The sequence below is a fragment of the Papilio machaon genome, chromosome 20 (assembly GCF_912999745.1).
Source record: "Papilio machaon chromosome 20, ilPapMach1.1, whole genome shotgun sequence".
NCBI lineage: Eukaryota > Metazoa > Arthropoda > Insecta > Lepidoptera > Papilionidae > Papilio > Papilio machaon.
Window position 1 is genome coordinate 1141925 of NC_060005.1, and position 13675 is coordinate 1155599.

The 13675-nt window shown below is 31.8% G+C and overlaps 1 protein-coding gene across 1 annotated transcript in view; it reads left to right on the forward strand.

Annotated features, from left to right (window-relative positions):
• Positions 1-13675, forward strand: part of LOC106714664 — a 38732-nt gene that overhangs the window by 21787 nt on the left and 3270 nt on the right. Inside the window, exons 2-3 of the mRNA XM_014507763.2 lie at positions 11499-11600; positions 12807-13165. Coding sequence (XP_014363249.2) covers positions 11540-11600; positions 12807-13165 — 420 coding nt within the window. The 5' untranslated portion in view covers positions 11499-11539. The remainder of the gene's footprint in view (positions 1-11498; positions 11601-12806; positions 13166-13675) is intronic.

Sequence of the window (13675 nt, forward strand, 5' to 3'; positions counted from 1 at the left end):
TCACGTCGTTGCCATGGTGAAGTAGCGCTCAATCGTCGTTAACATACTTACTATAGCAAAAAGTGTCGTGACAACTTTTCGTAAGAATTTATTCCGTCTAGCCCCCTTTCAAAACGCGCGATAAGGAACTTCGTTCCAAAACTATTAATTTACTGTTTGGCAATTTACAAATATATTTTTCTTCGTATATTTTAATTAATCTAGTTGATTGAGTGTTTAATTTTGGCCAAATAAATGTTTTCAAGATGAAATAAAATCCTCATTACTGAGTACAACTATATAAGTGTTCAATGTTCATGTTTTGTTTATATAAAATGGAATTAACTTTATTATTTTAGTTATGGACTATTTACAATCATATAGAGCAGACGTCTGATACTCGTTAAATATTTTATAGCTGTCAAAGGATCTGCGGCGTTCGTCGCTCTCAAATTGTTGTACGACGGCCGATTTCAAGGGCATTGTAACGAAAGATCGATACAAGATATGAAACTTTGTAAACAATTCGTCAATTCTTGGTAAAATTACTGAATAAAATGTACATTTTTAGATTAAAAATAAGTTGCATGAACTCTTAACAAAAAATAAGATAATAATAGTAACTTTAAAGTGCAGATCACCTGTATAAACATATGTGAAAATATATTTTTTTAGTTTTTCCTACACTCGAGTTGTTAAACCGGTGACAATTCCGATTGGATTTACGTGTTCATTTCATTTTATGAGAAATTACCGCGCAATGTTATTTTCTACACGACTAAGGACGTTTTATTTCAAAAAATAGTTAAGCTATTTTTATTAAAAGTTAGTACCTGTAGGCAGTAATACTAGGAAATAATACTAAGAAGTATCGAATTTGGCATTTACTTTTATCTCGCTCGCTTATATTTACGTTCACTATCATAGCTTTCGGAAGCTATTTATAAAAGCTTTATAATAAAACTACCAAAAGAAATTCAAGTCTGTTAACACGCATATCACTTCTAAGATAAGACCCTTTTCCACTAAGCAACTAGCTTTTTGTAAATCGTCTGCGCGAGTGAAAATCATGGTTGTAATGAAGTTGAAGATTGTGCGTAACTGATCGCGCGGTTTCTCGCTTAGTGGAAGTAAGTTTTAAGTCATACATGCCTTTTGTCTGTGTCCGTCTCGAACTGGCACCGTCTTTACGACGCTCATAAATCAGACGTTTCCGAACGCTATATTGACGAAAAAAGCCAACTGTATAAATCATACGTTATTTACTATTCAGGCAATGTTTTAGATTTTATTGCTGGACGATACGTTTTCATATAAAACATATTATTACTTAATATTTTTTTATTTATATTACAAGATAGTAAATAAGAAAGCGGCCATCTAATATCTTACTAATATTATAAATGCGAATGTTTAGATGGATGGATGGATGTTTATTTGAAGATATCTTCGAAACGGCTCAACGGATTTAGATGAAATTTGGCACAGATGTAGAACATATTCTGGAAAAACATATAGGCTACTTATCATGTTTTTTTTAATTCCGCGCAGACGGAATCGCTGGCAAAAGCTCGTCGCTAATATAGTCAAGTGACCGCACGTAGGCATTTCCAATCTTGCTAATATTATAAATGCGAATGTTTAGATGTATGGATGGATGTTTGTTACAAGGTACATAAAGGTTGGATGAATCTCGATGAAATTTGGTATAGATATAGTACGCAGTCTGGAATACATAGGCTACTAATTAAGTTCTTTTTTAATTCCACGCGGACGGAGTTGCGGGCGACAGCTACTGAGGTTATATAATCTGCAACCTCCAGACGATCTACAGAAAAATTATATTTTCCTTTTATATAAATCCCCATCCTTTTTTTACCCTTTCTAAAAAGTAGGACTAGAACTGATCTAGAACATAAAGACATAAAGTTATATAACATCATAGTAATAACGACAGAAAAGTACTGAAAACATAATTACTCATTGTCTACGAAAAAATGAAGTGCAAGTAAAGCTTTGTTTCAAATTTTGGCAACAGTACAGTGAAGTCACGATAAAGGAATAACTAAAACATCAAAGCTGATGCGACGAAGCGTATCCCAGAGATTGCGACGCCGACGTCAACGCAACTTTTGTATTTAGCAAAAGCGAAATTTTACGGCTAGGTTTTGTTTATTCTCGTATCTTCTTTAAGAAAATTATAACAAAATTTCTGTGTTAATACATTTTTAGTGTTAAAGGAATATCTGTGGAAATAAATTAGCAATATACACGTTTATCATATTTGCTTTTTTATATGATAAGGAGCCTACGAGCAACGGATCGTCTGCTTAATGCTAAATAAAATTTTATCACAAAATGAACCGAAAAACATTTTAGTATGTAGGTCAAACATTTAATAAAGGCAGAGACAAAAAGTTTCGTCTCATCAATCGTGGCCGACCGCTTATTTACAATGTCGCCGTGTTATTCAAGATGATTTCCCTCGTCGACAAAAGATTAAATTTATGAAACCCCAAGGACGTTATTTATTACCCCAGCCTACCTCCGCATTACAAGCCCTCAGTAGACAATTATACTTGTGTTTACCAAATCTGCTTGATCGAACAATCTCATATCTAGGTTATATTAAGTAAAGATTTATTTCTAACAAATACTTTATTTTGTACAAAGTGCTTCTTTATTTGCTTACATAGTAAGATGTTAAATGTATTTTTGAGTTAATGGATAATGATTTTCATAGATAAATCCAACTACTAAATAGATATAGAAACAAACTTAATATTCCTTAATCAACAATGACTCTAGTGACAACCTCACCGCATACAATGTTAATTAAAATTTATAACCATTTACCTAACTACATAAAAGGTGACTATTAAATTTATAAAAGAACTCAAAAAATTTCTCATACAAAAAAGTTATAATAATAAGCTATAAATAGATCTCTCGTATTTAGAACATGTTCAAAAAGTGTGAGGAATCTGCGGTTTGTTTTCTGAACATTCCACGTTATAAGCTACTAGTTACGTCCCAAAACTTTACAACTTAATACGTTGTAAAACCAAATAACCATTTGTATTTAAAACAAACTTCTGTTTTAAACTTATCTCTTTAAAGTCGTGTCGTTCAAGTTTCAGGAAAGTTGTGACACGACCAAAGATGTTTTGTGAAACAATTCCAAAATTAAAAATTATCTTGTTGTTATCTGTCGATATTTTTTTTTAAATGTAACCTAAAAATTTTACTAATATAAATGCGTTTAGATTGATGGGTGTTTATAAGAAGGTACCTCGGGAACGGCTGAACTAATCTTGAAGAAATTTGGCACAGATGTAGAACATAGTCTGGAAGATCAAAAAGGCTTTTTTTTAAATTCCGCCGACAGAGTCCCGATCGACAGCTAGTCTATAATATAGAGTGTTTCTTACAAAGACATTGTTTGAAAGTTGTAATACAATAGACTTATGTTTATGAAAATAAAGCAAGGGAAAATCATAACTTAATCAGATTACAGCAGTGAAAATTCACGTTATATAAATACGATGTTTACATTTACTTCTACTTTAAATTGAAACAAAGATAATAAAACTCTATTAATATCCGGTTGCTACCAGTTTAGACCGGCTAAGGCTTTGTTTTATTTTTCTTACGTTTCCGTTCCAATATACAATGTTTTGGATTTCTGTTTGAACATGCTATATAAATAAGCGATCTTTTAACTTAAGAAATACGTTTAAGATTTCCGGTATTTATTGTTCTAGTAAAAAGATAATAAAATATATGAAAAGATAAATCTTTCATCTTATAAAAATAAATTAATTACTTAGTAATATTATAAATTCGAAAATTTGAATAGATGAATGTTAGAATGTATCTCCAGAACGAGTCAACGGATCTCAATGAAATAGAACCCATAAGCAACTTTATTTTAATACCTCACATACAGGCTGAAATTTATAGTCGGTACTCGGACTTAGCTCCGACTTGACTTAGGTTTATCTTATGGCAAACTCATCTAAGCATTTGCTTAAAGCTATCTCAGATTCGAATTTATAGTCGTTCTGGGCTGAGATTTTGTCAGTGTTGCCAATTTAGCGTATTTTATGCAAAATTTGGCAGAATTTTAGTACGTTTAACACATTTTTCTTCATTTAGCATATATAATTATTTTTATTACCATATTAACTTTTATAGGTATAAATAAAATTTAAAAATGAACATGATGCATTTTAGACGTATTCAAGAAATCACATGGTAATCATTATATATTTTTTAATATAATTTAGTTCGGCATTCATAACAACGAGTATAGCAGATCCACTTTAATAGGCCACATTTAATACTTGGAGGACTTTTTAAAAAGATAGTATATTTAGGCATATTATAACAGGTCTTTAAGCACATTTTGAAGTAGCCGAGGTGGCAACAGTGATTTTGCTAAGCAACAGAGTTTTACAAAGTTTCTATTCGCACATTATCTTCTTGGTACTTCTCAGTATTTAGAAAAAATATATTTAAAATACATGATCCATATATCATTTAACTTATTAATTTAATCGAATAGTTGTATTTATTTATAATTTGCTATCGAAATTATAAGCAAAACGACGAAATTAACATTTTTAAATTAACACTTTTGTAAAATTATGGTTAGGTATACGGTAGAACGGAACGAGATTATTTGACTTGTCAAAGTAAATGACAACGTCAAACCCATAACCTATTTAATTTTGTTATTGTTGAGGTTACTAGAGATCCATTTTATGCATTTCTTCTGGATTTTGGTTTATCTACCTGGACATACAAAGATTCTATCCTTTGACGTTTACCCTGGACTCGTATTCTTACGGGCTTTCCATACTTTATCTTTCATTTGGATTTGGCTAACGAACTAACAAAGATTTTCGAATGGATTTTATTGAACGGACAAATTGGATATTGTCTCGAATAGATAAAATTAACAAGCTTGGAACATCGCATCAACAGGTAAATATGATCAGTACCGGCAATAAGTAATACTATATTTATTTTTCTGTTAACAAAAATAATCATGTATACTTTAGAAGAAACCTTTTTCTTTGGTATTATTTTTTCTACTAATTTTCTTCTTTCTGTTGTAGACTGTTTGTGGAGATTTACCAGGCTTAAGCCACCTGCACCGTACATAATCATAAATAAAGTTTCAAGAAAATTGAGTCAACTTCTACCGCAATTTATACGTTTCCCTATCCACCTACATACGCAAATTGGAATAATCGGGTAGCACTAACAACCTGCATGGCCTGAACAATATTCTTAATAAATATATATGTATATTAATAAATATATTTCTTCTTAAATGTTCAGAATATGGTTTTTGTTTGTTTATTTTATCGTAGCAATCCATGTCGTAAGCAAAATCGAAATTCTTTGAAGCGAGAAAGAAGTATTTGTAAGAGTAGGCAGGTACAAAATCCTTGGAAACGGAGTGGTCATCAGGTGAATCCAAAATATATAAAAAAGGTTCAAAGCACGCACATACTCCGAAACAACCATAACAATGACAAATCCATATTGATATAATACCAAATGCCTATTAGTAAACTCCTTCGAAATCTTAGAACAGTGGTAAACACCAGCAACAACAATATCTTTTGCACGAATGGGTCGACTCGCCCGGTGAAATACCACGACCACACAGAAGACAGGCGGAAATGGAAGTAATTCCTTGTTTCGTCTGATGAATGGGCGTGTCTGAGGCCTATGTTTAGTCCTCTTCATTATTCCACCCTTTTCTTATAAGGAAAGGATGGGAAGGGGAAGAGGATTTGACGGAGGAGTGGATGCCTAGGAAGGGGAAATATACCCTTTCTGTCCCTCCATCAATTATATGTAGGCAATATCTGCAATTACGAATGCATATAGGTATTATACGAATTTAAAAGTAGTCGAGAAACGTGTCAGATTTCGCTAAGTCAACGATTTTGGTGACTTAGCATTTGCTAAGCAAACGTCTAAGGTAAGCTTAGCATGTGACTATAAATTTCAAACTCGTAAGATAAGTGTAAGCAAAGTCCAAGTACCGACTATAAATTTCAGCCACAGAGTCACGGGCGACAGCCATAGTATTTTATTTATTCTTCAAGAAGTTGAATGTATTTCAAATATATTAAAATTTATCCACATTAGTATAGTCTAGTTTTTTTTTAATCGTAGACAAAAATCCCTGTTTAAAACATACTGTTATTTGTTTTGTAAGAAATAATGACAGTGATGTTGATATGTTTTATACAGAGATTACGGTCTCGGAAACCAATGGTATATTATATGGCTAAATATGTACTGTAAAATACTGGATATTCTAGGAATAAATTAACATGGTCTCTATACATAGAGAGGCTATAAACAATGTTATTTTGTGCCTATTTGATTTTCTCTATTTTAGCGCTGTCGGTTGCCGTTGGTTGATTCTGGCCAATAATAGAGATAGTTTTAATTGCCAGGAACTTCAATAGGCGCGTTTAAGTCAGAACATAGCAAAAGCTGTCATATTCAGGGTATAAACCTAACCATTTATTAGTGATTTAAATACAATAGAAAAAGTTGAATTTGTGGTTCGTTATATATAAATTTTATACAAATTATTTCCAACTAAAACTAAGCAAGCGCGATGTACAAATATATACATACATACATATTAAATTTATGCTTAGTTTACATTCAGCTTTGAATGCGACGTGGCCAGCTGTGGTCGCTATATTATTTAAATAACAAATTTCAATGAAAATTTTAAGGTGTTATACAACGTAGAAAAGCAAAAAATTTACATCGTCATAATATCTAAGTAGTTAGTGTGGTTTGGACATGTTATGCCGAGGGATTATAATCATATGAGCAAAAAAGTAATGAGATTGAATGTGGATGGCTATAAAGGTAGAGGAAGACCAAAGAAAGTATGGATGGATTGTGTGAAAGAGGATATGCGTAAGAAGGGGGTAAATTCAGATATGACGGCTGATAGAGATGTATGGAGGAGTAGTACATACTGTGCCGACCCTCCATAGGGATAAGGGCAGGTTGCTGATAATATCTAAGTAGTTGATATACGAGTGATTAAAAAAGCGTAATTTATTTTTAATGAAGGTATAAAAAGTTACTAAACTAAGAGCTTTATTAGTTTAAATTAGACGATGATTTTACAGTTGTTCCATTGTTACTTAAGCTTAGTAATCCTACGTAGACTATCGTAAGGCACAATTTTTCGATTAACCACATGTTTAATTTCGTTGTTAATTTGAAAGTATAGTTACAAAGAACTGTAGATTTTAGTTGTCTATTATACGTTCATGTTTGATGCATAATAATTAATTATCTTTTTTTATAATTTTGTTTTGAAAAAATAGCATTCCAAACATACGATAGTTTACGTAGGAGCCATGTTATTTTTGTTTTAATAGTACACCTTTTTAATTATAAATTTTTAATTAAAACAGCAATATTCCTAACTTAAAAATAATTAATTGAAATAGTAAACGAATACGGCGAGGAAAATTTTAAATTGCGAATTCAAATCTATATATATAAAAGAAAGTCGTGTTAGTTACACTATTTATAACTCAAGAACGGCCGAATCGATTTGACTGAAAATTGGTGGGCAGGTAGCTTAGAACCAGGAAACGGACATAGGATAATTTTTACCCCGTTTTCTATTTATTTTTATTCCGCGCGGACGAAGTCGCGGGTAAAAGCTAGTTTACTATTATTTCATTTTTTTTTACATTAATGTATTTTTCTTACAAATTGTGTTATTAAAAACATATACTATGTATGTCGGTATACTAATTTTAATATTATTTAGTAAAGCTAAGTGACCTAAATAACTTAACCTGCCATATTATGCTCTGACGCATAACAGCGACATAACTGAATTCTAGCCTAAATAATTTCGCGGGAACATTTTATTTCCTTCCCTCATAACTATTCGTGTTGCGTACACCACAACACGAAGTCGCAATTACGCGCTTGCAGATGAAACGGAAATTGAACGTGTGGAAATTATTTTAGAACATTATCCGGTAATTTTTTTTTTTGTAATTCCAGAATTATGATTTTACAAAATTTTTCTCTGTACTGTGTGTAAAAAACACTGGAACAGATGTTTTTTTTTTCTAAAACATCATGTTTTTTTTTAGAATTAATATGAAACCCCATTTGCATAAATTTTTAATCACTGATTAGTGATAAGTATATTAAACTAAAAATTTAAAAAAAAAATCGTATTTAAATGACAAGTGTTTTTAGTAAAAAAAAAAAATATTGAATAGAGTATTTTAAATAAATCAGAAAGGACATTTTTTAAAAACACGAATAATCAAAAATATTTAAAACAACTTAGTAAAAACCAATTTCAAACAAAATGCACTCAAAAGTAACCTAAAAAAAACAATTTCAAACAAAATGCACTCAAAAGTAACATAAAAAAAAACAATTTCAAACAAAATGCACTAAAAAGAAACAACATAATGTCATGAAAACTCTCTAAACTCTATTAGTTAGTAGCAGGGGCTCAGTTTTCCGCAACTCCACGACAAGCGCGTATTTTGCGTGTCTCTAAACTCTAAAGAAAGTTCTCTTCTTTCTTGTAACATGTCTATATTGTATAATTATTGTTATTTCGCAGTCGGTGTCGGCCGAAGTAAATAGATAACATTTTATATTTGAGATGTATTAGACATACTTACGTTTATGTCCCTACTTAGGCCGAAACCGACTCCAAAATAACAATAATTATACAATATAGACAAGTTACAAGAAAGAAGAGAACTTTCTTTAGAGTTTAGAGACACGCAAAATACGCGCTTGTCGTGGAGTTGCGGAAAACTGAGCCCCTACTTCTAACTACTAGAGTTTAGAGAGTTTTCATGACATTATTTTGTTTCTTTTTAGTGCATTTTGTTTGAAATTGTTTTTTTATGTTACTTTTGAGTGCATTTTGTTTGAAATTGTTTTTTTTAGGTTACTTTTGAGTGCATTTTGTTTGAAATTGGTTTTTTATGTTACTTTTGAGTGCATTTTGTTTGAAATTCGTTTTTTTAGGTTACTTTTGAGTGCATTTTGTTTGAGATTGTTTTTTTTTTTGAAGTCGGCTATTTTTTTTCTTAAAATTTTTGTTTTATTTCACAAATTTTAGTGAATTTGAAGTTTAATTACAAATTTCGTTAATACGTATAAAGACATAAATAAGACAAATAAAGAAAAGGACTTTCCTATTTGATATGTGTGTAATTCAATTCAAAAACTAATTTAGAATGCAGCAGATAACCACTTATCCTTTAAACAATGAAATAATTATCAAAATCGGTATACTAATTGAAAATTAACGAACTAATACATCGCGTGCCTATATAATTTTGTCCAGCCGCGCGCCGCAGTAGCATTTTTCGAATGCGCGTAGTTTTTAATTATTTAATATCTCCCAAACTATTGATCAGAATTACATAGTTTAAAGGCTAATGTAATCTGCATTTAATACTCTAGCCATCAAACATATTTATTTAAGGATTCATATCGAATATAATATAATAGCGCCGTAAGCTTACGACGCTGTTTTTCGTGTGCATTTTAATCGAAGTTTGTTCACAATAACATGGTTTTTGTGAGACATCCATAGATGATAGATATATGCCACCGAAGACTTTTATTTAGCAAATTTAAGGATCTATAATTACTCTTACATCATTTTTATGTAAGTCATATAGTTTGACCTACGTAAGCCCAGAAAGCAAAATTGTGCTTTTCGTGTAGCATTTTTAGTTTCCGCGTAATTTTATTCTTACGATATCTCCTAAGGTATTAGACAGAATGATATAGTTTCAATTGCAAATATAATCTACATTACATTCTCTTGATAATGAACATGTTTATTTACATAAGGGTTAATACTGAACTCGAATAATAGCGTCGGAAATAGGGCATGAATTTAATTGATGTTTCTGAAGAAAAAAATGGTTATTGTGAGAAAACTATAAAATATAGATATATGCTATCGCGGACTTTTAATTAGCACATTTAAACAGCTACAATTCGCCATACATAATTTTTATGTAGGTCCTATAGTTTAGCCTACGTAAGCGCTGAAAGCAAAAATGTCCCTAATTTTCGCAACAAATTTTGAAGCTATATTCAAAATCTACTAGTCTTCTAGTTATTTAAAAAAAAAACAAAAAAAATGGGACCCACCTGCAAGCACTTCCTATCGATTAAAATATTTTTCATCAAAATCGGACCACCAGGGGCGGAGTTTCGCGGTAACACACATAAAAAAAAAATACAGTCGAATTGATAACCTCCTTCTTTTTGAAGTCGGCTAAAAATCAGTTTAATACTTCTAAATATACAAAGTTTGTCAGCAAAATAAAGGTTTCTAAATAAGTATAAGTCGCTAAAAAATTACAAACTTATTGGTCGCAAGTCCTCAAAAAGTCGTAGTAGCAGAAATCAAGTTTATTGTTGAGTGGAATGAGCCCGCGTTTTAACTTAATGGACAACTTAATACCAACTTGGTACGTGACAGTAATATACAAACTGTAAGTAGGCCGTACTTTATTATAGACGTAGAACATAATTTCCTACCCACACTTTTGTCCTAAGTTCTACATTAAGAATCAAAGCTGGCTTTATTTAAACTCCGTCCCAACTTCACTCGAGAATTTATTAGACTCGCTAACTTTCGTATACATTTTTATTTTATCCGAAGCAAGAAAAGTCAACATTTTTTTCTTTATACTGTTAGTATTTTTTTCTTTAGTATAAATTGTACAACGTTTTTTTGTGATTAAACTTAATTTTTTTTAAATTACTGCAGTTTTGTGACAATTTATTCTTTGCCTAGTCGAGTTAGAGACTGACTAAATTTACAAAATGTTAGTAACATTAATGTTTTACTCAATTTTGCATAAACTTATATATAAAAGGTATCATTAGTGGTAGTAGATCTACTAATAACAGAAGGGTCAAATTACTTTGGACACCATTACTTCTCTCATTTGTTCAGTTCTTTTTATACGTTAATCGCATTGCGAGAGAAAGGGAAAAAAAGACGCGAGGAATTCTTCGTAGCGCTCAAAGTAAAGGCAATTAGGAATGTTATATTCTAGCTCGTATTAAAACTTGTAATTACAGACTGATTATTCAGCTTTAAGCTAGATTTTTTGATGAAAAAGTATGTTTTAATGAAAAATAAAGCAAAGAATAACGGTAAAAGAGACTTTATGAGAATTATTGCAATAGTATTATACTTAATTCACCTCCCATTATCATCCTATCTTTAGTAGTAGAGTAGGCATAGAAAGAGAACCAGAATTTGGCCTCTGCCCCTCAAAATCTTACAAAATGTAGAATTACTTCCAATTCACACATGGTCGTAGTTACTTTTTTGTGGTCGTGGGCATACTGATCGAGCCTGTCATAACCATCAGTGCACTTAGTGTGTTGCGGACTCTATAGTAATAGAGATTGAATCTTTATTTTATTTACAGATTATGAGAGGCCGAGCGAGGCGCGGCCTTATTCAGGCGCTATGTTGTGGAGCGTGGTCGTATTCCTTCTTACACAAATAGGCGTATGTCGATTCGCTACAGGTAAACAATTATATCTTTTAAGCAGTAATTATAACAGTATATCGTCAATTTTGTCGACAAGTTTGTGGGAAGGGGAATTAGATTTTGCAGAATAGGGGACGCATAGGAAGGAGAAATCCTATTTCTGTGCGTACAATTCTCCGTTGATTAAAGGTTGGCAACGCATCTGCTATTACGGATGTCTATAGGCAACGATTGCCTTGCTATTTGGGCGAATCCAGGTGGCCGTTTGCTCGTTTGTCACCTTTTTTATATAAAAAAAAATCATCACAATAATCACTTAACATAATACGTTTTGTGTTGCGTTTCATTTTTCCTTTAACTAGAACATGGTTGGCATTTTTGTAACATTACTATACATTTTACAAAAAAAAAAATCCTAATCATTGAAAACATTTCAATAGTTATTTTTGTAAATCGGACTTTATTTTATCTTCCTTATTTCAAGGGTATTTTACAGTCTTTACCTTGTCCACTAATTAACATCCGAGCTAGTAGCCAAAGGCACAATTTTGTTAGCATATCTTGTAACTCTAATTAATATGGACCACAGATGTAAGTCCACCCTTGTCAGCGACTCGTGCAGCCTTAATTAATTTTGGCAAGTAAAAGAACATTGTATGAGAAATTTATTTTTAGTCTACTTTGCTAAGCTTTTATTCTAATATACATATAGGTAGTAATTTCAATTACGTACAAGTTCAAACTATATGATTTTAGTGAAGAAGAATCTAGTGATCCCTTCTATGATTGATATACGAACTGTTAAATGAAAATGTTGGTTACTTATTTTTAACGCTGTGGATTTATAAATAAATAAATTAAAGAACAAATATTAACTTTGACGTTTTTTTATATTTTATAAGGTGGCAAATGAGCGTGCACCTGAATTTACCGAAATAACGAAGCTACCGCTGCCCATAGATATTTGCAATTTTAGATGCTTTGCCTACCATGAATTAACGGAGGAAGGAACGCATAGAAAGAGTAAATTTGCCCTTTTCACGAGTCCCCTCCTTCGCCAATTCCAGATCCCCTTCCCATGATTTCCTTATAAGAAAAGAGAAGGAATCGTAGACCAGAATTAAGCCTCCGGCATTTGTATTTACAAATAAATTAAATTGACTATTCGACTAAAATTGCAACTTTCGTTAATTCAATGACCGTACTTTATGTGTGAATTCTTCATAAGATTTAATTCCGCAGATCCAACAACGACTGAAAGCAACACGGTGACTTCATTCTACGTACTTAGTACAGGCGTAGTCCCAGCACCGGTAATGCTAAAACTCGGCAACTCCACAATAGATAGTACGAAATCCTTTAAAGTCCCGCAACCTACATCTGACGTCACAGACTCAGGAAGAACCATAACGAACAAACCAAACTTGATACTTGACATGGTACCTCATGTAGTATCAGCTAAGAACACATACTTTGACCACGATAGAAAATATGGACCAAACTTCGAAGATTCGCCGAAAGGGAATTTAACTAAAATTACTGTGCAGCTCGGTGAAGATGCCTATTTAAATTGTAGAATTAGTCTTTTACAGGATAAAACGGTAAGAATTTACAAATGTTTTTTAAAGTTTGCATGCGGATTGCCTGATGTTAAGTAACCTCTATTTATAGGCATCTATAACTTTCTAATGGGTTAAATCTAAAAAGCATATTTACTTCCGTATCCCAACCTATTTTTATCCTTACCTTGTAGGATGGAAAACGGAATAGAATTGCGCCCATGTACATCATTAATTAATAAAATAAAATAATAATTCTGCGTAATTAATAAAAAAAAACCTTTTTTATTCTGCCGTGATATCCATAGTATGAATGTGCCGTACGAAAATAATTATTTCTGATACATAAAAAGCTCGGTTTCTCCATTACACGTATCATTTTCAAAAGGCTTGCGGCTCGAATCGTCGCCGACCCAGTTCTTTCGGATCGGCTTCCACTGACCTTGCAAAGATATATTGCGCTTACATATTTGATGAGTATTTACTGCAGGCAATGTACCGACTTTGATTATATTGCATCTCTGAAGCTACATTTATCTTACTAATATTATA